The following is a 27,806-nucleotide window of genomic DNA, read 5'->3' as shown; positions in this document are numbered from 1 at the left end:
GGCATGTTGGCAGGCACCTGTAATCCCAGCTACTCTGGAGGCTGAGGCAGGATATGTGAACCTGGGAGGTGGAGGTTGCAGTGAGCTGAGACTGTGCCACTGCACTCCAACCTGGGTGACAAGAGTGAAACTCCATCTCAAAAAAAAAAACCAAATTAAATTAATAAGTACATAAAAAAGAAGAAAACAGGTGTGGCCCACTCTGAGAAGGAAAGCATTTACCCCAGTATATGAATGTCTCTGTGTGTTTGTATTTCCTCCACTCATACTTGTGTCATTGTGTTTCTGCACAAGGTGCTGATGGGCATGCCCTATGGGAGTATTCCCAGAAAGACAGTGCCTCGGGCTGAGGAAGAAAAGGCCATGGATTTTTCTGTCCTTTGGGATTTTGAGGTACTATTGTCAACATGCCAATGAACTTCCATTTGTGATTATAAAGCCTAAAGATTGCATGGATAAGTATGAAATAGTGCATGTAATTATTGAAAAACCATTGCTTTAATAAAAGAGGATCCCAGCACTAAGCTAAATGAGCTTGCAAACCATGTCTCTGCACAGTCCTCCCGGGTCTCCTTCATGCACTGCTCTCTCCAGCCACACTCTGATGGATGTGGGCTCCCCATGCGGCCACTGCGCCTCTCTGTCTGCCAGGTCTCTGCAAGGTGATCTCACAGTATGGTTTTCTTTCCTCATTCCCACATTAAGACCCCAGATCTATCTCCACTCCAGGCTTCCCCCAAGTTTCACATGACATCTTCAACTGAATGTCCTACTTGCTCTTCAAATGCAACGCCTATCCAGCCAAAATCCACATCTCTTTTTCCCATCTCCTTTACTGGAATCACCATTCATCCAATCATCCATGTCCGAAGCCTGAAAATCATCCCACACTTCTCCCTCTTCCTCACCAACCACCCCCCACTGCCATCCAACCAACCACTAAATCTGAGCCTACCTACTAAGTATTTCTTAAATCTTTTGCAAACCCAGTTGTATTAGTTCATTTTCAGACTACTACCTGAGACTGGGTAATTTATAAATAAAGGGTTTTAATTGACTCACAGTTCCACATGGCTGGGGAGGCCTCAAGAAACTTGCAATCATGGTGAAAGACAAAGGGGAAGCAAGGCGCTTCTAACATGGCAGCAGAAGAGAGAGAGTGCAGGGGAAATGCCAGACACTTATTAGAACAACCAGATCTCACCAGAACTCCCTCATTATCATGAGAACAGCATGGGGGAAACTACCCCCATGATCCAATCACCTCCCACCAGGTCCCTCCCTCAACATCTGGAGATTACAATTCAAGATGCGATTTGGGTGGGGACACAGAGCCAAACCATATCACCAATTAAGAACCTTGGCTTTCATGCCATTTGGGAATGGGAATCAGTGAATATCTGAGGAGGAAGAAAATCAACGAATATCTGGACTGAGTAAGAAAAAGCCATGGAGTTTTTCATCCTTCGGGATTTCAAGGTGCTATTGCCAACGTACCAATGAACTTCCATTTGTGATTGTAAGGCCTAAAGATTGCGTGTGTAAGTGTGAAACAGTGGACTTAATTATTGAAAAACCAGTGCTTTAATCAAATAGGATCCCATCATTAGGCAAAATGCTTTTTTCCATGTCTTTTACCTTCACTTTGAATAATGTCCTCACTTTACCGGGACTACTGTCAGAATCATCTACCTCTCCTCCCTGCCTTGGCTTAGCTCCTAAAATTTCCATTCCCTTTGTTGCTGGAGTGATCTTTATTACATGCAGATCTGACACTGTCACTCCCCTACCTCAAATTTTCATTGATTCTCATTCCCAGCAGAATAAAAGCCAGTGTTCTTAATTGGGTTTACAAAAGAACTGTTCATGACCAGGCTGCTCCCTACCTCTCCAGTCCCATGTCCATGTAAGACCTCACACTTTAGTGCCCCAATGCCACCGAGCTTTGGGGAAGTCCCTGCATGCATCACACACTGTCATTGCCTCTCTGCCGTTGCTTATGGCCCTCTGCCTGCAGCACTCTTCCCTCCTTTGTGAACTTCACACCCCCATGCCTCTAGAGGCTTAGTCTGCAGCTCCAAGGGCTTGCTAAGGCTGGGAGGCATGGATGTAGTGCCTCCCACAGCAAGTCATTGCTGCTGCCATCCTTCACTCTCAAAGTCAGATTGGAGACCCTTCAGAAAGTTATTTGGAACAGGGGTTCCCAACTATACTATTACTAAGGATTCCTTTATTCTTTTTTTTGTTTTTTTTTTTTAAGACAGAGTCTCCCTCTGTTGCCCAGGTTGGAGTACGGGGGCATGATCTCTACTCACTGCAACCTCCACCTCCCAGGTTCAAGTGATTCTCCTGCCTCAGCCTCCCAAGTAGCTGAGATTACAGGCGCCTGCTATCACACCTGGCAAATTTTTGTATTTTTAGTAGAGATGAGGTTTCACCACATTGGCCAGGTTGGTCATGAACTCTTGGCCTCAAGTGATCTGCCCACTTCAGCCTTCCAAAGTGCTGGGATTATAGGCGTGAGCCACAGCCCCAACCCCCATCCCTGATTGTATCCCAAATGTTAACAACACTCTCCTCTCCCTCCCATGTCTCCATGTACTCTGTGTAATGAGGAAATAGAGAGAATGAAGAAGAGAAAGAAGGGGAGACATGGAGGGGCTCTGGAGCTACTGGAGGAGGTGAAGGGAAAAACAAGCACATCTAGAACTCTTCCTTTGGCCCCTTAGACTCGGTTAAGACTCTGAGAAAGAAATCCCTGGTAGAATGGGCGTGTCTGGTGACCACCAGCTCTGAGCTTATCAACCCAGAGCATTTGGCTTTGCTGTCCCCAGGGCTATATCAAGTACTCTGCACTCTTCTATGGCTACTACAACAACCAGAGGACCATCGGGTGGCTGAGGTACCGGCTGCCTATGGCTTACTTTATGGTGGGGGTCAGCGTGTTCGGCTACAGCCTGATGATTGTTATTCGATCGTAAGTATGACCGTCTCATCCACAGGCTTTGACTTCACAGCCACAGCTCACTCCCCTGGCCACTCTATGCCTACCTCCCTTCTGGTGGGGCATTCAGAGAGAAAACAGGAAATGAACACAGAAAGCATATGTATATTATAATTTGTGGTATGAAAGACATGAACCAGGTCATGTGGGATGTTCTGGGAAATAGGATTGAAACTACCCCTTTGGATGAGGCTGAGAACACCAGCCATGCTGAAATTCTGGGGAGCAGCATTTTAGACAAAAGAAGAGCATGTGCAAAGACCCTGAGGCAGCAATTAGCCTAGTGTTTGCCCCAAACTGCCAAAAGGCCAGTGTGGCTTGAGAGGGAGCATAGTACCTGGTAAGGTAGGGCTGGAGGTTTGTCAGGCCTGTTTCTGCTTTTCTCCGGAGCTCAGCTTCCTCCACAAAACTCTTCTGCTCCTCCAAACTCTAGCTTGTGTGTCAGAACCAAGGCTGGCATATAGAAAGATACAACCAATAAACTTATACTAAATAAACGTATGTGGCAATGATTAACTATGGTGGCCTCTCTGGCCCCAACTTTACTTCTCTCTGTGGTCAGAAGTGGCCTTTTAATATGTCTGTAACACTTAATTCATATTCTCTGAAGAAAAAAACGTGGCCCAGCCCATGGATTGATCGCCTTCTTCATAATCAGGGGACCCCATCAGCTGTGGCTGGGGGTTGCGGGGTGGAAGGCACCGTCTCCTACACAAACCTATCCACCTGGGCCCATTCTCCCTTCAGCACAGACATGAGGAGTCGCTTCTCCCAAAAGAGTGTGGGTGGCTGTGTCTCCAGGAGAGGAGTGGAGCTCTGGGTAGAGTGAAGCCTGGGTAGAGCCCCTGAAAGGGCAATGGGGACGCGGGGCTTGGCTTTCTACCACATGGTCTCAGGCGGAAATGCTGCTGTTCACAAGGCCCTGCCCATCACCCGACAGTGACCACTGGGTGATCTCTGACTGCACAGCGCTATCAGGCAAAAGGAAAAGAACAAGGAGACAGGCGTGCTTTTATTCTTAGCCCTCATGTTGTTGCTTTTTCCCTGTTCTCACCCCAGGTAAGTATAGAAATATGGAATGTTTTTGTGACAAACCAAAAAAGCTAACTAAGTCCTGTGGAACAGCAAATCCAGAAAGCCAACATATTAGGAAGATGACAAACCCCTCCCCGTATCTTACAGCACACCTGCTTGGAATTCTGTGATTCCCACAGGGTCAAACTCTAGGGAGCATAGGTTGAAGACAGGTAGGATGAAATAGGAAGGTCCAAAGTGCTTTCAGCTAAACTTGCTTAAGAAAAGGATATATGACCTGATTGTATTAGGATGGTGCAAAAGTAATTGATGGTTTTGAAATTAAAAGTAGTACTGGGCCGGTTGTGGTGGTTCACACCTGTAATCCCAGCACTTTGGGAGGCCAAGGCAGGCAGATCACCTGAGGTCAGGAATTCAAGACCAGCCCGGCCAACATGGCAAAACTCCATCTCTACCAAAAATACAAAAAAATTAGCCAGGTGTCGTTGTAGGTGCTTGTAATCCCAGCTACTCAGGAGGCTGAGACAGGAGAATCGCTTGAACCTGGGAGGCGGAGGCTGCAGTGAGCCAAGATCAGGCCACTGCACTCCAGCCTGGATGACAAAGTGAGACTCTGTTACCAAAAAAAAAAAAAAGTAGCACAACAAAATAGCACCAGCCACCTCAGTGGGTTTTGCATTTTATATCAGAAATATATATATATATATATGTTCTATCCAAGCAAATAGATGGCATAGAAGGGAATGCTCCTGTTTGAGAATAGACTCCCAGTAAAGGGTTCTCAAACTGCATTTGCAGGTGAGTCAAGCCACAGGAAATTAGGTATAGGGAAGAAAACATGGTCACATGTCCTGTCTCCTGCAGGCCTTTTATTACCTAACTGACACCATGTGTGCTTGCAGGGGACTCTGAATTTGTGGGGAAAGGTGCCCTGGCTATCCTAAAAGCTGTCTTTGTTCAAGTCCCTGCCTGGCTTGTTTTGTCGCTGAATGTCAGCTACCTGTTCATCTGTTACCTGTGTCCAAGACTGGCTTAGGCCAAGGTTCCCTGGGGGTGACACAGCAGCAAGAGGGCAGACGTTGCAACAGTCCTGTGTGCCCTACAGGATGGCCAGCAATACCCAAGGAAGCACAGGCGAAGGGGAGAGTGACAACTTCACATTCAGCTTCAAGATGTTCACCAGCTGGGACTACCTGATCGGGAATTCAGAGACAGCTGACAACAAATATGCTTCCATCACCACCAGCTTCAAGGTAGTCACCCCAGGGCAGTTCCCACTTCCGGGGGAACTCTAGGACCCTCTGGTCATTGAGAGACTTCTCCCAGCTGGGACACAGAAAATAAGGTCCTCAAATAATTTGCGGCAAGAGCCTTCCCAGAAATGTGAGCCCAGTAAGTAAGAATGCTCTTGGCTTCAAGCCCTTAAGTAAGAATGCTCGTGGCTGGTACCCACTGCCTGTTTCTTTTCTTTCTTTCTTTCTTTCTTTTTTTTTTTTTTTACAGCGTCTCTCTCCCATTGCCCAGGCTGGAGTGCAGTGGTGTGCTCTCAGCACACTACAACCTCTGCCTCCTGGGCTTACGCGATGCTCCTGCCTCAGCCTCCCAAGTAGCTGGGACTACAGGTGCCTGCCACCATGGCCAGCTAATCTTGTGTGTGTGTGTGTGTATTTTTAGTAGAGATGGGGTTTCACCATGTTGACCAGGCTGGTCTTGAACTCCTGACGTCAAGTGATCCGCCCTTCCTCACCTCCCAAAGGGCTGGGATTACAGACATGAGCCACCACACCCAGCCTGTCTGTTTCTTAATACGACAGAGTATCCTGGATGCTGAGACCTGGTGCTGCCTGTTTCTACATGAAACACCTTTCTGCTGGAATAAGTGGAAGGACGCATTTGGGGAAAGCGTTTCTCAACCTTTTCTGCATACTACAATCACCCAAGGAGCTTAAAAGATCTCCTGGGGTCCACTAACAGAGACTCTGATATAACTGGCCTGGAGTGGGGTCCTGACATTGATTTTTCAAAAGCTCCCCAAGTGATTAGAATACCCAGAAAGAGTTGAGAATCCTGGTTTGGAGGTGTGGGAATAAAGAAATCAACCCTGATGGCTGCACCAACATCTCAGAAATCACCACTGAACAACTTATTCATGTAACCAAACACCACCTGTTCTCCCAGAAAACTGTTGAAATTAAAAAAAAAAAAAAAAAGAATTTGAACTTGGTAGTTGGAAAATAACAAAGAGAGAGAAAGGGAGACAGAGTGAAAGCTTGGTGATGGAAGGCTAGCAATATGGTCTGCGCAGATCAGTCCTACAGGGGCTGCGGTGGGCAAACCTTTGCAAGTGTGTAGGGTTCTGACTGAGAGGGTTCCTTCACAGACCTTGCCTCTACTTTATTTATTTATTTATTGAGACAGAGTGTCGCTCGGTCACCCAGGCTGGAGTGTAGTGGCAAAATCTCAGTTCGTTGCAACCTCCGGCTCCCGGGTTCAAGTGATTGTCCTGCTTCAGCCTCTTGAGTAGCTGGGATTACAGTGCACGCCACCACGCCCGGCTAATTTTTTTTAATTTTTAGTAGAGTCATGGTTTCACCACGTTGGCCAGGCTGATCTCAAATTCCTGACCTCAAGTGATCTGCCCACCTCGGCCTCCCAAAGTGCTGGGATTACAAGTGTGAGCCACCGTGCCCGGCCCATGTCTCTACTTTAAAATCACAATTTATTTTCTAAACAAGAGATTTTTAAAATATATATATGAAGTGCTGCTGACAAAGTTTCCATCATTGTCCAGTGAGACTGGGTGTTGTTTATTTATGTGACTGGTATAAAAACAGGCATGGGGCGTTCTGAAAACAAAACAAAACACAGTTCCATGAGATTATGAAAGAGCCAGAAAGTTTCCTGTGTGTACATGTCCAAAAAAAAGTACAACAAAGCAGAAAAACCCTTCTGAGGGTGCATGATAAATAAAGGACTATTGCAGGGTTCTAAGCTGCAGTTGAAGCATATGTATAATTGAGTGGTTGGGTTTGCATATTAAAAAAAAACAAAAAGTATTTTTAGTAGGGGTGGGGTTTTACCATTTTCGCCAGGCTGGTCTCGAACTCCTGACCTCAAATGATCCACCTGCCAATCCCAGCTACTCGGGAGGCTGAGGCAAGAGAATCACTTGAATCCAAAAGGCAGAAGTTGTGGTGAGCCAAGATCGCACCACTGCATTCCAGCCTGAGTGACAGAGTGAGACTCTGGCTCAAAATGAATGAATGAATGAATGAGATGTTAAAAAAAAAAGATGAAATTAACCCTATGTTTCTTTCAATCCACATACAAATAATTTCTTTACAAGAGAGGTTTGAGGAGGCCTGTAGAACTATAGCTCATATACAATAACCATCCAGCTGGGAAGCAAATGAATGAAGGCTGAAGATGTAATGCTGAAGCACTGCACATTGTACTTTGCCCCTGTGATTGTAAAAACCATTCCAAGTTCTTCCTTTTTCTTCTTTAATCAAATTTTTTTTTTTTTTTTTTTTTTGGAGACAAGGTCTCACTCGGCTGGAGTGCCATGCTCAGTTAAATTTTTCTATTTTTTGTAGAGATGGGGTCTTTCACTATGTTGCCCAGGCTGGTCTCAAATTCCTGGCGTCAAGCAATCCTCCCTCCTTGACCTCCCAAAGCACTGGGATTATAGGTGTGAGCCACTGCATCCAGCTCCCATGTCAAGTTCTTTATGGCTCAATATTTCTCCTGTCTGATCAGTTTCCCCCAGGACCTAGCGAAGCTCACATTTACACTGCAACTGTGCTTTGTTCTCTTTTCTTTGTCCCTCTCCTCTCTTGAATTCCTTCCTGCTGTCCACTGACTGATGCCTGCAGATGGCAGGGATACCCACTAGGAAAAGGGCTTGAGCTCAGCAACTCACAGCATGAGTTTCCCAGCCTAGAGCCTGGTGGGCTTTGTAGTGCATGGAGCAGGGAGCTGACTCTGTCTCCTCTCCTTCTTCTTACAGCAATGGGGGGCTTATGGCCACTTCCATCCAAAGCCAGGGTAGGGGTGATTGGGGGCTTGGACTTTTCCTCCAGGACTGTGAGAAAGGGACAAAGAAGATTAATGTCTTTGAAACACTTTGAACATGTGAGAAGTAAAATGACTTCTTTTGTGAGTTTATTAAAAGGGATATAATATACTTGTATAACAGAATAGAGGTGAAAATTCTGTGAATTAAGACTTTGGGGTCTGGGAGAGTTCATTTTTCATCCTGGTTCTACCACTTACTCTCTGTGTCTAGGGCACAAGTTTAATAATCAAAAATCAATTTTTATATACTAACAGAAAACAATTAGAAAATAAGTTTAAGGCCAGGCACAGTGGCTCATACCTGTAATCCCCGCACTTTGGGAGGCTGAGACAGGTGGATCACCTGAAGTCAAGAGTTCGAGACCAGCCTGGACAACATAGAGAAACCCTGCCTGTACTAAAGATACAAAAAATAGCCGGGTGTAGTGGTGGGCATCTGTAATTCCAGCTACTCAGGAGACTGAGGCAGAAGAATCGCTTGAACATAGGAGGTGGAGGTTGCAGTGAGCCGAGATCATGCCATGCACTCCAGCCTAGGCGACACAGCGAGACTCTGTCTTAAGAGAGAAAGAAAAAAGAAAAAAAAGTTTAAATTCTATTGATAATAGTATCCAAAAAAACCATAAAATTCCTAAGTATAAATTTAGCCAAAATAATGTACAAGACCATTACACCAAAAGCATAAAATAATGCTGAAAGAAATTAAGAAATCCTAAGTAAATGGAAGATATGCTATGCTAATGGATTAGAACAGAGGTTGGCAAAATATGGCCCACAGGCCAAATCCAGCCTACTGTCTACTTTTACAAATAAAGTTTTATCGAAACAAAGCATTCGAATGTATTTACATTTTGTCTATGGTTGCTTTCATGCCACAATGGTTGAGTGGTTGTGTGAGAGACCATATGACCAGCAAACCAAAAATACTATCTAGCTTTTTATAGAATGAGTTTGCCAACCCTTGATTAGAAGACTCAATATTTTAAGATTCAGTTGGAATCTATTTGACCTATAGACTTAATGTAGTCCCAATCAGTTACTGAAATCTCTCTGGGCCTTAGGGTCTGTAATACGGGCAATAACAGTAACTATTCTACTGGTTTGTTGCTGGGATTAAGAGGGACAATGCGGCCGGGCACAGTGGCTCATGCCTGTAATCCCAGCAGCTTGGGAAACTGAGGCAGGCAGATCACCTGAGATCGGGAGATCGAGACTGGTCTGACCAACATGGAGAAACCCCATCTCTGCTAAAAATATAAAATTAGCCAGGTATGATAGCACATGCCTGTAATCCCAGCTACTCGGGAGGCGGAGGCAGAAGAATCACTTGAACCCAGGAGGTAGTGAGCCGAGATTGTGCCATTGCACTCCCACCTGAGCAACAAGAGCAAAACTCCGTCTCAAAAAAGAAAAAAAGAGGGACAATGCATGGAAAGTACCATGTCTGACTCATGGTGACTATTTAAGAAATCTAAGTTTTTCTTATATGTACTGGAATAGCAATAACAACAAACGTATTTTTTACAGAAAATAATTCTCCATAGGGCACAGGGCATTACATCATCTCCTCTGTATTATTTCATTTCTGGAAATACAGAAAGTACTATTTTCAGGGACCCAACAGCCATGGTTCTGGCATTTCTGGCCTGACATTTATGCACATCTCATTTTCACACATTAAGGAATCAATAGTGGATGAACAAGAGAGTAACAAAGAAGAAAATATCCATCTGACAAGATTTCTTCGTGTCCTGGCCAACTTTCTCATCATCTGCTGTTTGTGTGGAAGTGGGTACCTCATTTACTTTGTGGTGAAGCGATCCCAGCAATTCTCCAAAATGCAGAATGTTAGCTGGTATGAAAGGAATGAGGTAAGAACACATCTCTGATGAAGTGAAGGTTGACGGCAAATACTGAAATCACTGGTTCCTATGCCATTCATTTGATTTATTGAAAGTCTGGATTATAGGCTTGTTTTAATAAGTGAAATTACATCCCTTTCCAGTCAAATAGCATGAATATCCTGAACAAAAAGTCACCTGTTATTAGGTTTTTGGAACTGGTTTTTACAACTAGAAAAACTGGATTAGCAACTGGATAGCCAACTGTGCAACACCAATTACTAACGAGGTGATCCTTTCCTCACAGCTTTGCAGTTCCTTACGTCATAAATCAAGTGCTTATTAATGCATTGGTGTGATTCTGGGCTCTCTTTTCTATTCCTATTTGTCTATTCCTGCACAAATAAGAAACTGATATACTATGCATTTACACTATGTCTTAATATCTGATAGAGTGAGTTTTCTCATCAAGCTCCACAATAAAACGCATTAAGGTTTTATTGCGATAACATAGAATCCATAAACCTCTTTTAGGAATTTGACATCTGTGATCATTTGTGAAAATGGCTACAAATTCTTCCTGTCATTTTATGCGCATCTCTTTGCTTTCCTTTGCACATTCATGAAGAGGTAGCATCTGTGTCCCCCATCTTTTGAATCCACCTTAGCTTGGTCATGTGAGTTGGTTTAGCCAATGCAACAATAGCAACCATGAAACGTGCAGAGATTTGAAAAGTGCTTGTGTAGTGAGACTTGCTCTTTTATTGCTTTTGGAAACCCTCACACCTTCATCATGTGAATAATCTCTGGCTAGCCTCCTGAATGATGAGACACATGGCCTATCTCCCCACCCTGGACAGTAGCCAGTAAACCAGCAGATATTTGAATGGAGCCATCAGCTATCAGCAGGTAAGGCCAACAAAAGAACACCCAGTTAAGTCCAGTTAAAAAAAAAAAATGCTGCCCCACAGAATCATAAGCTAGATAAATTAAGAAAGAGTTTATCTTGCATTCAAACTGCTATTTTTAAAAAAGAAGACAGCCTATCTCCTCCCAACAAAGCAAGAAAGGATATAAAAAAGGAAATATGGAATTGATGAGAGGACAAATATAAAGCACAAAATCAGATTTAAATCTAAATATATCAGTGATTCTAATAGATGTAAATGGATTTGATGCTACAGTTTGAAGACAATAATAATTAGATCAAAAACTGTTAAAGCTATGTGCTATTTATAATTAACTATCTAAAACATCGGGACACAGAAAGGTTTAAAATAAAAGAATGGGGCCGGTGCTTTCTGCTAAGGGTGGCCTAGGTTATTTGGATCAAGTAACCAATTAAAAGCACTAAAAATGCTGGTTTAAAGAAAAAGCATACCTTGAAAACACTGAGGATCTGAAAATACAGTGAGAGACCCCCAAGACCAATTTTAAGTGAAAGCCTGTGACCAGAAATATAAGGGGAGTATCAGTGCCAAGTCTCTTATGCTCTGAAGGCAAATGCTGACTTTTCAAACACTTGTTCCTGTGCTCTAGTTCCATCCCACTAGGGCCAGTGTCTTAACCTGTGTTGGGTTAATTAGGTTCCTGCAGCCTTGATGTGGTGACTCTGTCCTAAGGTGGGAAGTTTCACAATGGCCAATTAGCAGTTCTCGAATTCCCAATTTATTTCGAGGCCTTCATACCCCATCAGTCACTCGACTAATATTCAACACACAGGCAGTAATAAAAGGGAGGTAACAAACCACAATGATGGCTCCAGAGACCAACACATCAACAGATGAGCCGAGTGGATCCAGAAGTCATTCAGGCACTGGCCAGCAGAAGCAGGCATTGCTGTTTCTCTCTTGCAGAGCTTCCAGCACTCACTGCCAAAATCGGGAGAAGGTTCCAGAGTTCTCATGGGCAGAGCCTCCAAAGGCTTTTTGAACAAGGTCAGGTCCTGGCTGCTTTTATGATCCTCCCAGATGGGTCTGTTCTCTTTATCTCAGCCAACCTTTCATTCTCTATCAGTTCATTTCAGGAAATACTAGGCAGCAGCAGGTGTTCACTTATCACCTCAGTCCATTATATACATGCTTATCACTTTGAGAGGGGGTGGAACAACTTCACTATGGGCTTAATGCTTTTTGACATGACTGACTCCATTTTGAGACATTAGGATCACAAATTATGATGTATCAGTTTGCTAGGACTGTGATATCATTATATATTTCTTATTATATATTGGTCTGCTCCCAGTTTCTGGCACACAGCCCCTAAAACACTTGGAATCTCTAGAGTGATCAGTGTTTTTGTGTATGCCAGTAAGATGACTGGTGGCTGGAAGCTCCTGGATAACCTCTGCATGTGGGTTGGCTGCCAGGGGAACCAGTGATTAGAAAATTGGAACTTTCGGCCGGGCACGGTGGCTCATGCCTGTAATCCCAGCACTTTGGGAGGCCGAGACGGGCGGATCACGAGGTCAGGAGATCGAGACCATCCTGGCTAACACGGTGAAACCCCATCTCTACTAAAAAAAAAAAATACAAAAAACTAGCCGGGCGAGGTGGCGGAGGCCTGTAGTCCCAGCTACTCGGGAGGCTGAGGCAGGAGAATGGCATGAACCCGGGAGGCAGAGCTTGCAGTAAGCTGAGATCACGCCACTGCACTCCAGCCTGGGCAACAGAGCGAGACTCTGTCTCAAAAAAAAAAAAAAAGAAAATTGGAACTTTCAGCCATATCCCCTCACCTCCAAGGAGGAGAGAGGGGCTGAGGTCAAGTTGATCACCAATGGCCAGTGATTTAATCAATCATGACTACATAATGATGCCTCCATAAAAACCCAAAGGGCAGTGTTTGAAGAGCTTATGGGTTGCTGAACACGTGGAGTGTGGCAAGCCCAGAGGGTCTGGAAGCTCCAAGCACCTTGCCCATACCTTATCCTACGGATCGCTTCCACCTGGCCATTCCTGAGTTATATCCTTTGAGATAGACAGATAATCTAGTAATTAAATTGTTTTCCTGAATGATTTGCTCACTCTAGCAAATGACCAAACCCAAGAAAGGGGATGTGAGAATCTCTGCTTTATAGCCAAATCAGACAGAAGTTGCCAGTAATCTGGCGACCTAATACTTGTGATTGGCATCCAAAGTGGGGGCAGCCTTGTGGGATTGAGCCCTTCACCTGTGGAGTCTGTGCTCACTCTGGTTAGTGTCCTAATTGAATTGAATTTTACGCTACCCAGCTGGTATCAGAAAATTGGTTGGTATGGGAAAAAATGTGGTGTCAGAAGTGTCAAATGTGTCTGACACATTTGGTGTCAGAAGTGTCCTGGAAGTAAAGTGTTGAGAGTATGGAACGAAAAACATATAGGCTGCCACAACAAAGAACCACAGACTGAGTAGCTTAAACAACAGAAATGTATTTGCTCACCGTTCTGGAGGCCGGAAGTCCGAGATCAAGGAGTTGGCAGATTTGCTTTCTCCTGAGGCTTGCAGGGGCTGTCTTCTCCCGGTGTCCTTCTGTGACCTTTCTTCTGTGCGTGTGCACGGAGACAGAGAGAGATGTCTGGTGTCTTTTCCTCTTCTTAGAAGAACACCAGTCTTACTGGATTAGGTCCCACCCTTGTGACCTCACTTAACCTTAATTACCTCCTTAAAGGTCCCATCTCCAAATAGTCACATTGAGAGTTACGGCTTCAAGATACAAATTTGTGGGAGGGGGAGGAGGAGACACGATTCAGTCCATAAAGTCCAAAGAGACAAAGTTTCCAAACCAGGACTTTTCCATATTAGGAGGAGGGGAAAATCTCCCTAAGTTGACCTCACCACCTCTCTCCCAGGAGTTAAGGCATTCAAGGTATGGGTGAACCTCATCTGACCCTCCTCGAACCTCCAGTAACTACTGAGGGGGCAGCTTCCTGTTTAGGCTGGAAGTGGAAAAGAGAAGGAAAAGGTGCTGTCCCCAGAGCCTATGGCCTCAGACCTTCCACTGAGCAGACTTGTATCTGGGGCTCTCAGCCCTTGACTTTGGTTTGAAGCGTTGTAGATGGTAGTGTACTAGGCACCTGGCAGAACTAAGCTTAGAGCCCCTCTAATTCAGCATGTACATATCTAGGCCTCAAAGAACTCCATAAATAATTATTAAAGGTCAGTGACCAGAAAGAAGTTAAAGGTTACCTGGTATACAAGAAAATAAGGCAAAATGATAGACGTGCTCCTTTTACCTACATGCCAAGATTTATTTTCCTTTTTCTTTAAAGTCCATTAACTTTACTTAAGAACAGGTCTTGGTCGCAGTGGCTCAAGCCTGTAATCCCAGCACTTTGGGAGGCCGAGACGGGCGGATCACGAGGTCAGGAGATCAAGACCATCCTGGCTAACACGGTGAAACCCCGTCTCTACTAAAAAAAAAATACAAAAAACTAGCCAGGCGAGGTGGCAGGCGCTTGTAGTCCCAGCTACTCGGGAGGCTGAGGCAGGAGAATGGCGTAAACCCAGGAGGAGGAGCTTGCAGTGAGCTGAGATCGGGCCACTGCACTCCAGCCTGGGCGACAGAACGAGACTCCGTCTCAAAAAAAAAAAAAAAGAATACGTCTTGGTGTTGGTCCTTCTGGTTTGATATTCTCGGACACACAATGTGTTCTCTCTCTTTTTTTTTTTTTTGAGATGAAGTCTCACTCTGTCGCCCAGGCACAGTGGCGTGATCTTGGCTCACTGCAACCTCCACCTCCTGGGTTCAAACAATTCTCTTGCCTCAGCCTCCTGAGTAGCTGGGATTACAGGTGCATGCCACCATGCCTGGCTAATTTTTCTATTTTTAGTAGAGATGGGGTTTCACCCTATTGGCCCGGCTGGTCTCGATCTCCTGACCTCAAATGATCTGCCCACCTCACCTCCCAAAGTGCTGAGATTACAGGTGTGAGCCACCATACTGGACCCCAAAGTTTTTTTAAATGTTAGGCAGATTCAAATCTTGTTTTTCATTTAAGGGAAGATTTATTGAATTACAGTTGTTTTAATTTGTTCTGTTCCCATGTTTGGGTTTTCTTCTTCAGGACCTCCTATTATACCTCTGTTGAATCTTCTTTGTCTCTCTTCAATACATCTCATTTTCTCTCAAATCCTATTAATTTCTTTCTTCATATATTTTTTACTTTTAAAATTCTCCCCCTTTTTATCTTTTTCTTGTAATTATCATTATGTTTTTAATTGTGATTCTCTTAGGTATTCTTCAATTTTAATATAGTTTTCCCTTAATTTTTTTTTTTGCAGTATTCTGTTACCAGTATTCTGGGTTTTTCTAATTTTTATTTATATTGTTTTGTGACCTGTATTTTCTTAATATCTTTCAGTTTTCTGTTTTTGAATACTGATTATAATTTTTTTTTTTCTTTTTTTGAGACGGAGTCTCGCTCTGCCACCCAGGCTGGAGTGCAGTGGCCGGATCTCGGCTCACTGCAAGCTCCGCCTCCCGGGTTCACGCCATTCTCCTGCCTCAGTCTCCGAGTAGCTGGGACTACAGGCGCCCGCCACCTCGCCCGGCTAGTTTTTTTTTTTTTTTGTATTTTTTTAGTAGAGACGGGGTTTCACCTTGTTAGCCAGGATGGTCTCGATCTCCTGACCTCGTGATCCGCCCGTCTCGGCCTCCCAAAGTGCTGGGATTACAGGCTTGAGCCACCGCGCCCGGCCTACTGATTATAATTTTTTTAACTGTTTTGTATAACTTACTTTTTGGTGCGTTTTCATTATCTGAAAGGAGTTTAACCTACTTCTTGTTCTCTTTTCCTTGTAATAACTTTGTATGGGATTTGACCTAGAAAAAAAATTTTCTGTTGTTCATTTTCATATAAAATTAGTTTTGCTGAAGTTTTAGTGAGGCATGGTTCAGGATAACTTTCCTAATTTAACAGAGCTCTCTCTTCCACTGTTTTTGTGAAGTCTTCAAAATATATGGTGGCTTGCTTTCTGAGAGCTCCTGCTTCTCATCCCTTTTCTACTTTTTATCTAGACCTTCCCATTCCTTTCTCTATATTCCCCCTGTCTGCTTAATTTCAATTCTGTTCTCAGAATAGTCTCCTTCATGTTGTGCCCTGTCCTGTTAGGGAGCTTGACTGATCAATTTCAAAAGTTCAAGAGGCTCAGGCTGTTTTAGCTCATCTCCAGATTAACCAAGAATGACGTTGCACTCACCTATTATTGGACTGAGCAGTTTCTCACAGTTTCAGCTGCTGTTCTCAGATTGTTCCACTATGCTTTTCACCGAGTACCTATTAGCCATTTTGACATCCTCCTGTTCTCAAATTCACTGTATATCCCACTGTTTCTCTTGGCCTTCTCTCATCCAAACATGAACTCTGTAAGAACTTGTGGCTGTTGGTAATTTGTATTGTATTGTAACCACTTGTATTTAAGGATTCATTGGGACATCTAACTTTGATGTCTATGTGATTTTTATTTTATTATTTAATTGCTTCATCCAGTTTTACATGAGAATTCAGGGAGATTCAAAAATCATGTTGTGGCTATCATTAGAACTCCAAGTTATTATTTTTAGTATGAAGATGCATTCACCATGAAAACCATCATTTTCTCTTAGGATAAAGTCCTAGATGGCTTTCCCTGACTTACCTTCCCAGTTGTACCTTTATTTTTCTTTACTATTATTATTTGAGATGAAGTTGCGCTCTGTCATCCAGGCTGGAATGCAGTGACACGATTTCAGTTCACTGCAACCTCCACCTCCTGAGTTCAAGTGATTCTCTTGCCTCAGCCTCCCAAGTAGCTGGGACTACAGGCATGCACCACCATACCTGACTAATTTTTATATTTTTAGTAGAGACGAGGTTTTGCCATGTTGGCCAGGCTGGTCTCAAACTCCTGACCCCAGGTGATCCACCTGCCTCAGCGTCCCAAAGTGCTGGGATTACAGGCATGACCCACCACACCTAGCCACCAATTGTACCTTTAGTCACTCTTCCCATCTTCACTAAACTGCAGCAACATTGGCTTCTGTTCTGCTGAGATGCTTTCTCTCACACACTCTCATCTCTCTTGAATAATTTCAGGTATGAGTTTAAATGTTATATCCTTATTTCTATTATATACTTAATGTACTTACCCTTTGCAGCATTTTTACCTTTGTAATGATTATGTAATGATTAACTCATTATGGAATTGTCTACATCTACTTTAAGTCCTTGTGGGCAGAGTGTGTATGACTTTTATTCTTTGTTGCATCTTTAGAATTTGGCACAGTGACTCACACATAGTAAGTGCTTAATAAATGAGAGATGGAGGAAAGACACAGAAGAAAACTATTAACTGAATACCTACAATAGACCTCTAAATGCATTATTTATGCCTCGTAGCACCATGGCAGGATAGGCATCCTTAGTCCTAGTTTTTGCATAAATATCTGAGGACCAGAAAATTTAAGACGCACACTTACTAGCAACGGAGTCAGGATTAGGACCCAATACCTGTCTGGCTCTGAGTCTCTCTCTGGGGCCTCATTCCTGATTGCCTAAACTTACCTCTAACCCACTCTGGATCAGTGCAGCTGGACATCAACTCAGGCACTCCCAACAGTGGATTAGAGGCCCCAGTGTAGCTCCTGACATGGTCAGAATGGGTTTAAGATATGGAAAGACAGGGACTTTGGGGGCCCCTCTGTAGGATGGGAGAACTGAGGAATAGAGTAAGAAGGGAAAAACGTCCCTTCCACAAAGCCTCACTGGGTCACTGAGCTGTGAGAAGGACTCAAAAGATGCCCAAGATGAATTCTACCCTTAAGAGGATTGCAGTTTCCTTAGGATGCAGGCTTGACAAAAATAAACCAAAGCGCAAACAACAGTAGGCAGGAATACCATGATCAAATAAGATGTTTTAGGTTACAGATGGAATTGTCCATGAGAGCTGAAGAGGTAGTGGAATTTTGTGGCAGAGAAGGGAATTAGGCTAAGCATTACACAAACATATAACGAAGGGCAGTGGTAGATATGGGGCAGTGATGGCTCTCCAGGTAAGAACTATATGGACAGGTATGGAGATGATGAGAAACCAAGCCAAGGGTTGGTGTAAGAGAGAGTGGGAGAGTCAGGACCAGCCGAGAAGAGCTGACCAACTTGCAATTTGGTCAACAGTTCAGGGATTTACTTTCCACTGGGTGAGTAGTTATTTTTTGTTTGTTTTTTGTTTTTGTTTTTGTTTTTGTTTTTTTGAGATGGAGTCTTGCTCTGTCACCCAGGCTGGAGTGCAGAGGCACGATCTCACCTCACTGTAGTCTCCGCCTCCTGCAATCCTCCCGCCTCAAGCAATCCTCCTGCCTCAGCCTCCTGAGTAGCTGGGATTACAGGTGCGTGCCACCACGCCCAGCTAATTTTTTGTATTTTTACTACAGATGGGGTTGCACCATGTTAGCCAGGATCTCCTGGCTATCTCCTGACCTCATGATCCACCTGCCTTGGCCTCCCAAAGTGCTGGGATTACAGGCGTGAGCCACCGTGCCCAGCTGGGTGAGCAGTTTTAATTGCAGAGAGATGTCCTATTGTGGTCAGATTCAGTCATACGAGTCGGTATTCTCCCAAAACTGGAGCCAAAATTGAGTGCTTGATGCTTACCATGCTCTGGGATAGTAGATTTACATATATTATCTCTTCTGATTCTCACCACAAGAACTGTCATCACAATTTTACCCATGAAGAAACAAGAAGGACAGAGAAGTGATGTAACTTTTCCTAAGTTACAAAGATAGCAAGTGTTAGAGCTGGAGCTTAAACCCAGAGAGCTGACTCCAAATGCACACTCTCTCTATTTTGGTTTGTTTGTTTGTTTGTTTGCTTATTTTGAGACAGAGTCTCACTCTATCACCCAGGCTGGAGTGCAGTGGCACGATCTCAGCTCCCTGCAACCTCCACTTCCCAGGTTCAAGGGATTCTTAAGCCTCAGCCTTCCGAGTAGCTGGGACTACAGGCACCTGCCACCATGCCTGGCTAAGTTTTGTATTTTTAGTAGAGATGGGGTTTTACCATGTTAGCCAGGATGCTCTCAATCTCTTGACCTCGTGATCTACCTGCCTCAGTCTCCCAAAGTGCTGGGATTACAGGCGTGAGCCACCGAGCCTGGTCAGAAAGTGTTATTTTCATCAATACTGATAACAACACCCATGATAGCATCTGGTCACACAGCAATTATGATATGCAAGCACAGGCCGACTGCTCAGGGCATGTTGATGCCTTTGCCAGGGTCACACCGCAAGCTGTATAGACCCCAGGGCATCTCCAGGGGCAGCGGAGAGGGCAGCAGAGAAGTGGAGATCGATGGCCATGGGAGTGCAGGGATGGTGGCCAAAAAAGTATAATGTTGATGACACAACCTAGGCTTTCCTGATTCCTCAGGTAGAGATCGTGATGTCCCTGCTTGGAATGTTTTGTCCCCCTCTGTTTGAAACCATCGCTCTCCTAGAGAATTACCACCCACGCACTGGACTGAAGTGGCAGCTGGGACGCATCTTTGCACTCTTCCTGGGGAACCTCTACACGTTTCTCCTGGCCCTGATGGATGATGTCCACCTCAAGGTAAAAACCACAACGCCCTCCACCCCACTGCAATTCCTGGTGCCCATAGTGTTTTCTTTTTTAATATAATAATTTCATTATATATAATTCATATTAATTAAATAAATGTAAATTCAGAAAAATAAAATTAAAAAAAATAACTCCTCAGAATCTATGACCCAAAGATGACCATTGTTAACCTTTTCCTATTGTTTTTTACTGTCTTCTTCTCTGGTTGTCTTTTTTCACACCATATACATGTCATTTGATACCTTAATATTTTATCTTTAGCCTTTTCCACACTGTTTCAGAGCTGCCATAAATGATTAACAGCCAAGTAATTGTCCTCTAAGGTGCTATGTCATGACTTAACCATTCATCAATGCTCACCACACAATTATGGAGCACCCACAATGGCAGGCCCTGGGGTAGAGCAGACAGGAAGACACAGTCCTGTCCCAAGTGTGTTCACACTCTGGGCCAGGAGACAGACTTCATTACAGCACTCTGTGGGATGTGCATCAGTAGGGGTAAGCCCAGGGCAGCATGGCAGCGCACAGGAGAAGCTCCAGATCCTATCCTGGGAACCTTAGCAGACATTGGAAAAGGCAGAGGGAACAGCTGGGTCAACAGGGAACTAGATGATGGCTGAACAATGGAGTGGAGCAGAAGAGTGAAAAAAATAGAGCAAGGGAGGGCCTGATTATGCTGATGCCCCTCTTCTCCACCTCTTCCCTCCTTATTATTGAGCTGTAGGAACTTTTTCCTGATGCTAACAGAAAATTATTCTAAGCATGGAGGTGACTGAATCTGGCCCTAACCTCCCCTCCCGGCTCATCTCTGGCTTCCCTCCTTCCCAGGAGACTGCTCTACTCTCCTGAGCCTCACATTTCTGCCACAGGGCAAAATTCTCTCTTGCCTCTCTCTCCACCCCTCTCCTCATGTTTTATTAGTTGGCTAATCCTCCTTGAGGTTTTGGCCCAGATGTCACCACCTCCAGGAAGTCTTTTGTGGCCCCCATTGTGTGATGTGGATGCTCCTTCTCCCAGAGATAATTTCCCACAGCTCGTATCGCTCTATTCTGTAATTGCCTGTTCATCTCCATCATTTACTAGACTCTAACCTTTCTGAGCAAAGCTCCATCTCTCTTGGTCACTCCTGTATCACCACTACTTTATATGCACAGAAGAAACCCTGAATAAATTATTTTCAAGAGAATAATGAATGACTAGATAAATACATGAATGGATGGATGAATGCTTGGATGGATGGATGGATGGATGAATGGATGGATGGATGGACAAATGGATGGATGGACAGACAGATGGTGACTCACAGTAGAAGATACCTTCATGGGAAAGACCCAAAGACTACAGCCTCTCCTGTACATATTGAAAGCCTGAGGAGGGAATTTCTGGAAGGACTCTGTCCAGGGGTAGAGCAGAAGCTAGATGGTAGGGTTGTGGCATTTGCTTGCTTTCATTGTTCTTACAGAAACAGTTGGACCATCCCTGGCTCCTTCCTACCCCACACCTCCATCTTCTGTTCTAGCTTGCTAATGAAGAGACAATAAAGAACATCACTCACTGGACTCTGTTTAACTATTATAACTCTTCTGGTTGGAATGAGAGTGTCCCCCGACCACCCCTGCACCCTGCAGATGTGCCCCGGGGTTCTTGCTGGGAGACAGCTGTGGGCATTGTGAGTAGTTATACTCTCTCTGAAAAGGTGACCCGTTCTTGGTTCTTTGTTATTCCCTCCTTGATGTTTCAATTTGCAGAATAAACCCGAAAACTTACCAGCTGTTCATCCAGCAAACATTTTATAATCATCTTGGAAGAAATAAAATTACCAAAGCAGATCCTGTGCCCCCCAGGAACTCCAAATCTGTTTGGTGTCTCAAAGGTTGTGATGTTGTCTGGTAGATATTTTCAATTTTTCCAGAAAAATAGTAAATTATGTCTATAATATAAATGCAGAGAAAGCTTTGTCCTTCAGTTTTTGGTCCTTCTTTTATGTGCCTCTGTGCAAAACCTGTTTTTTTTCTCTATATATCAAAAAAAAAAAAAAAAAAAGAGAGAGAGACAGAGAGAAATCCGACCAGCAGGAGGTGAAAAAAGCTAGGCATTGTCCCCAGTGACTGATGGTCACATTTAGTCTTAGTGGGGGCAGCTGGCACTTCAGAATGAGTGGGGAAGCAAGGCCTTCGGGTTCTAGTGATGCTGACTACGATGCATTGGACATAGCCAACTTAACAGGCAATTTACATACATAATTACTAAGTTTCCCAATTTAGTAATTTGTTGGTATCAGTATCAGATTGAGATTGATATCAATATCAGCTTCAAGAGGTTCAGAGATTATTCCAAAGCCATACAATTGGTAATCTGTCAAGCGGGGACCTAAATTAAGCATTTTCCAGAGCCAGGGGTCACCTCTCTTCACACACAAAGAATCAGAGGGTCACAGAGACAAAGTCAGGTGGGTGGGAGAGAGTTTATGAGACTCTCAACCAACTCTCAGGGAGGGTGGAAGAAGTGGGCAAGGTCTCCAACCACCCCCTCTTCCTATGTTCCTCTGCAGGAATTCATGAGGCTGACGGTGTCCGACATGCTGGTAACGTACATCACCATCCTGCTGGGGGACTTCCTACGGGCTTGTTTTGTGCGGTTCATGAACTACTGCTGGTGCTGGGACTTGGAGGCTGGATTTGTAGGTCACCACTTCATGGACATTCTGCTCAAAGGAATTTCAACCATCCTCTTTGATACTTATAGCGAGATGCATTCTTAGGCATTTCATTTCTTTGGAGGCTTAATGCCAGTCTCTGCTCTGTGGAGTAGTAAAGTGTTTAATTTGTATTGCCTTTAAGGGTCTTATTTGCCTTCACAGGGGAAACTGCTTTTTCCCAATGTAATGAACAATGTGACCTTCTATTCTAGGAAATGGAGGCATCTGGTCTAGGGGAAAATGGACCACATGCTCCAGTACTGAGCCAATGGTTGATAGGGAATTGCACCTGAGCAGCCTCAACTCTCACTAGGGAGGCTGAAATCTGACAGTGGAGGCGAATATTTTGGGAAGTCCTGGAACACACCAAGAACGCAATAACCACTGGTCCTGTCTTCTGGATGATGCTTTGAGAAACGTCCTTTGACTCGTATTCCCTTATAGCCCTCTTCCCCACCTACCTGGTAAATGTGTGTCATTTCCTCTCAGTAGTGGCCTTCTATGCTCTGGCAGAATCTCTGGCTCAGACACCTGTGCTGTACGTGTCGCTTCCACGACACCTCACTGGCCCAGCCTGCAGTCACTGGTGTGCATGTAAGTTACCTACCTCTTACCTGAGCTCCTGGTGAGAGGCTCCATAGGATGTTGACCTGTGTAGCCCTCATCCTGGCCTGGCCCAGGTAAGGGCCCCAGTACAGGTTTCTATCACATTTTTTTTTCTTTCAGTCATCAGTCTCAGTTATAAACAAGACTGCTGAGCTCCTCAGCAGCCAGGAAAGCTTCATAATCTTGTCTGTGAACAAAGATGAAAGAACTTTGTGCTCAAAGAGGATGACATCTTTGATAGAAATATACAATATTACTAAGAGGTCATTGTTCTTAAATGTTTGTAAGATCACCACGATTTCCAAATAATACTAAAGTTAATTTGAAAAATAAGCATGTGAGAATATCCAGAAAAAATATTTAAAAAGAAGAATAAGGCCAGGTATGGTGGCTCACACCTGTAATCCTAGCACTTTTGGAGGCCAGAGCAGGAGAACTGCTTGAGTCCAGGAGTTCAAGACCAGCCTGGGCAATTTAGCAAGACCCATCTCTACAAAAAATAAAAAAATTAGCTAGGTGTGGTGGTGCATGCCTGTAGTCCCAGCTACTCTGGAGGCTAAGGCAGGAGGATCCCTTGATCCCTTGATCACACCACTGCATTCCAGCCTGGGCAACAGAGTGAGGCCCTGTCTCAAAATATATATAAAGAAAAAAAAAAGAAGAAGAATAAAAGGAACTAGACTTACCATAATACTAAAACATATGATAAAGCTATAATAACCAAAACTGGTACTAGAAAATAGACCAACATGTCAATGGAACAGAATAGAAAGTCCAGAAATAGATACTATCTATATAGGCCTTTAGTTTATCATAAAGGGAGACTTTCAAACGCACTGGAGGGAAAGGATTATATTAAAATATATATAAATTATATAAAAACGTGGGAGACTATATCCCTCATTCATCTCACCTAGATTAATTGTAGATGAATCAAAGTCTTAAATATCAAAAAAATGAAAATATAAGTTTCTAAAAGAAAGCATGTACAAACTTAGAATCTTGAAGCGAGCACGATTTGTCTAAGCAGGACATAAAACCCAGCAGATAAGTGTTTTTTTAATATTTTAAAATATTAAAATTTAAATTTTGGGTCCGGGTGTGGTGGCTCACACCTGTAGTCCCAGCACTTTGGGAGGCTGAGGCAGGTAGATCACTTGAGGTCAGGAATTCGAGACCAGCCTGGCCAGCATGGTGAAACCCTGTAATCGCTTGAACCAGGAGGCAGGGGTTGCAGTGAGCCGAGATCGTGCCACTGCACTCCAGCCTGGGTGACAGAGTGAGACTCCATCTCAATAAATAAATATCCAAGACTTCAACCCCATGGATTTAGCGTATGCATGTTTCGTCCTTCCATCCATGCATGCTGGCCCTTCCTTTGTCTCTTTCCTAACTTCCCATCTCTCCTTCTTGTGTTCTCATTTCCCTTTATCTCCATTTCTGGAAGACACATTGGGATGTGGGCTTTAACATGCTTCATGAGGACCCCCATATCCTCAGTGCTCACAGATTTTATGTTCTTTCAAATATTGGACAAATCACGAAAACTGAAAATCAGTCAGGCTGAAAATATGAACCAAGCTGGGCACTTTCCTTTCCACGAACTGCTCTCAGACTGGAGGAAGAAGAGAAGGAGAAAGAAGAGTTGGAAGGATGATTTGGTTTTTGTTTGTTTTTAAGCTTTCTTTTCTTTTGATTCCTCATTTAATTATTTGCATTTCATTATTTATTAGATTTCTCCTTGATTATAATTTCAAGGTATGTTTCTGATTAAAACATTGATAAAATGTTCTCTTAGAGGCAAGGGTCTTCCCAAGAGCATACTGTCAGCCTGCAAGTCCTGAAAGATAGAAACTCTCACTTTTTTTTTTTTAGCTGAAACAGGCATTTTAAAAGTTTCAGCTTTGAGAATGTAAAATTTTTTCGTTAAAAGTTGAAAACAAGGCTGGGTGCAGTGGCTCAAGCCTGTAATCCCAGCACTTTGGGAGGCCGAGACGGGCGGATCACGAAGTCAGGAGATCGAGACCATCCTAGCTAACACGGTGAAACCCCATCTCTACTAAAAAATACAAAAAACTAGGCAAACGAGGTGGTGGGCGCCTGTAGTCCCAGCTACTCGGGAGGCTGAGGCAGGAGAATGGCGTAAACCCGGGAGGCGGAGCTTGCAGTGAGCTGAGATCCGGCCACTGCACTCCAGCCTGGGCACAGAGCAAGACTCCGTCTCAAAAAAAAAAAAACAAAAACAAAAAAAGTTGAAAATGTATTAAAGAAACAGAGTCCTAAATCTAAGGTTTTTCTCTAGTTACCCGAGCAAGCTCTTTGGGATGGAATGGCCTTGGCTTGGCCAGTTGGTTTGTAGTAGGGTTTGGCTGAATTCATCCAACATGCTTTTTTTTTTTTTCTCTCTCTCTCTCTCTCTGTCCCTCCCTCCCTCTCTAGCCTTCATATGCTGAGTTTGATATTAGTGGAAATGTGCTGGGTTTAATCTTCAACCAAGGAATGATCTGGTGAGTTACCCATTTCATCTGGTGATCACCTCATCCAAGGAGTCAAAAAACTGGAGTCCAAGACTTTGTAACTTAACTAGTTGGAAGAGGCTGGATAAGTCATCTTGCCTCTCTGAACTCCCCTCTTTCACATGAAAAATCGAGAGCAGGACTAGATGAGAAGCAGGACAGTTTCTGGCCCACCCATATGCTACCATAGAAGTAGAGAGAAAGGGAGAGACAGGGGGGTAGGGGAGAAAAGGAAAAGGAAGGCAGGAGGAAGGAGAAGAGGGAAGAAAAAGGGAGGAAGGAAAGAAGACAAAGGAAAGGGAAAAGGAAGGAGTAAAGAAGAGACGAGGAAAGGAAAACAAAGAAGGAGAGAGGGAGAAAAGAAGGAAGAGAAGGTGGAAGGTAAATGAACTATGGAACTCCCTCCTCTGAAAAGCGAGTTTGAGGAGGTACGTAACTTTAGGTAAAGACTTTCAAGGTGCCAAGGGCTTGCTGCAAGCCACTGTCCAATTCTCTTAATTGAAGGACTTCAAATACTCTTCTGAGAAGCAATGCTGTTTTATGGAAACCAAGGAGAAACAGGCAGGAGACAGTACAATTTGCTAGATGCCTGGGGGCGAGGCAGTGGTAAAATCCTGGCCAGAACTTAAGCCAGGAATGCTCGGAGTGCCTCCCTCTCCTGAGGACTACATGGTTCTGGCTTGATGATCAATATTCTGGTTAAATGGGAGGCCCCTTACCTGGGGACTTGCCAGGAAAGCAGCTCAGCCTCATGCCCCTAACCCATCCGTCGCATTTCCTTCTATCACCTTTCCCTTGCCTTCCCTGCTGTCCGGCCAACCAGGTGTTCGGTTTCTGCCCTTCCAGGATGGGCTCCTTCTATGCTCCAGGCCTGGTGGGCATTAACGTGCTGCGCCTGCTGACCTCCATGTACTTCCAGTGCTGGGCAGTGATGAGCAGCAACGTACCCCATGAACGCGTGTTCAAAGCCTCCCGATCCAACAATTTCTACATGGGCCTCCTGCTGCTGGTGCTCTTCCTCAGCCTCCTGCCAGTGGCCTACACCATCATGTCCCTCCCACCCTCCTTTGACTGCGGGCCGTTCAGGTGCAGAGTCTCAGTTGCCCAAGAGCACCTCTCCTCCCGAGGCAGTCTGCTCAGAGGGCCTTGGCCCAGAATTCCAGTTCTGGTTTCATGCTAGCTTGTAAAAGGCCATGGAGCTTTGAGTGAATCATCGATGTTATGCAACAGCGTTTTCTGCCAGGATGGAAATGTTCTGCTCTGTGTCTGTGCTATTCATTTCCTTTTTTTTGAGACGGAGTCTCACTCTGTCACCCAGGCTGGAGTGCAGTGGCGCGATCTCAGCTCACTGCAAGCCCCGCCTCCCAGGTTCACGGCATTCTCCTGCCTCAGGCTCCGAGTAGCTGGGACTACAGGCGCCCGCCACCATGCCTGGCTAATTTTTTTGTATTTTAGTAGAGATGGGGTTTCACCGTCTTAACCAGAATGGTCTCGATCTCCTGACCTCGTGATCTACCTGCCTCGGCCTCCCAAAGTGCTGGGATTACAGGCGGGAGCCACCACGCCTGGCCTGTGCTGTTCATTACAGTAGCCACCAGCCACCTGTGGCTGTTGAATGATTGAAATAAGGAACTAAGAAAATGAATTTCTCATGTATTTATTTTTCTAATTTATTAATTAATTTTTAATTGATAGTGGTAGATATTTTGGGGGTACATGTGATATTTGGATACGTGTATACAATGTATAATGATCAAATCAGGGTAACTGGGATATCCGTCACATCAAACATTATCTTTTTTAAAATTTTTTTTTAACCGAGTCTCGCTCTGTCGCCCCAGGCTGGAGTGCAGTGGTGCGATCTCAGCTTACCGCAACCTCCGCCTCTCAGGTTCAAGTGATTCTTGTGCCTCAGCCTCCCAAGTAGCTGGGACTACAGGCACACACCATGATGCCCAACTAATTTTTGTATTTTTGGTAGAGACGGGGTTTCACCATGTGGCCCAGACTGGTCTCAAACTCCTGGCCTCAAACAATCCACTTGCCTCAGCCTCCCAAAGTGCTAGGATTACAGGCATGAGCCACAGTGCCTGGCCTAAACATTTATCTTTTCTTTGTGTTGGGAACTTTGAAATTATACAATAAATTATTGTAAACTGTCATCTCCTGCTGTGCTATGGAACACTGGGACTTCTTCCCTCTCTCTAACTGTATATTTGTACCAGTTAACCAACCGTACTTCATCTCTGCTCCTCTCTATCCTTCCCAGCCTCTGGTCACCTCATTCTACTCTCTGCCTCCATGAGATCCACATTTTTAGCTCCCACATGTGAGTAAGAACATGCAATATTTGTCTTTCTGTGCCTGGTTTCTTTTTTTTTTTTTTTTTCTTTTTTTTTTTGAGACGGAGTCTCGCTGTGTCACCCAGGCTGGAGTGCAGTGGTGCGATCTCAGC

The 27,806-nt window shown here is 44.3% G+C and overlaps 1 protein-coding gene across 1 annotated transcript in view; it reads left to right on the top strand.

Moving 5' to 3' along the window:
* TMC2 (transmembrane channel like 2) overlaps positions 1-27,806 on the top strand; it is a 112,946-nt gene that overhangs the window by 59,839 nt on the left and 25,301 nt on the right. The window contains exons 8-16 of the mRNA XM_033185890.1: positions 295-393; positions 2,835-2,977; positions 5,145-5,292; positions 9,799-9,987; positions 19,341-19,520; positions 21,051-21,200; positions 22,083-22,211; positions 25,275-25,342; positions 26,198-26,437. Of these exons, the coding sequence (XP_033041781.1) occupies positions 295-393; positions 2,835-2,977; positions 5,145-5,292; positions 9,799-9,987; positions 19,341-19,520; positions 21,051-21,200; positions 22,083-22,211; positions 25,275-25,342; positions 26,198-26,437 (1,346 nt within the window). The remainder of the gene's footprint in view (positions 1-294; positions 394-2,834; positions 2,978-5,144; positions 5,293-9,798; positions 9,988-19,340; positions 19,521-21,050; positions 21,201-22,082; positions 22,212-25,274; positions 25,343-26,197; positions 26,438-27,806) is intronic.

The sequence above is a fragment of the Trachypithecus francoisi genome, unplaced genomic scaffold (genome assembly GCF_009764315.1).
Source record: "Trachypithecus francoisi isolate TF-2019V2 unplaced genomic scaffold, Tfra_2.0 Lachesis_group21, whole genome shotgun sequence".
NCBI classification, from domain to species: Eukaryota; Metazoa; Chordata; class Mammalia; order Primates; family Cercopithecidae; genus Trachypithecus; species Trachypithecus francoisi.
The sequence above is the reverse complement of the archived record's forward strand: the minus strand, read 5'-3'. Positions and strand labels throughout refer to the sequence as shown.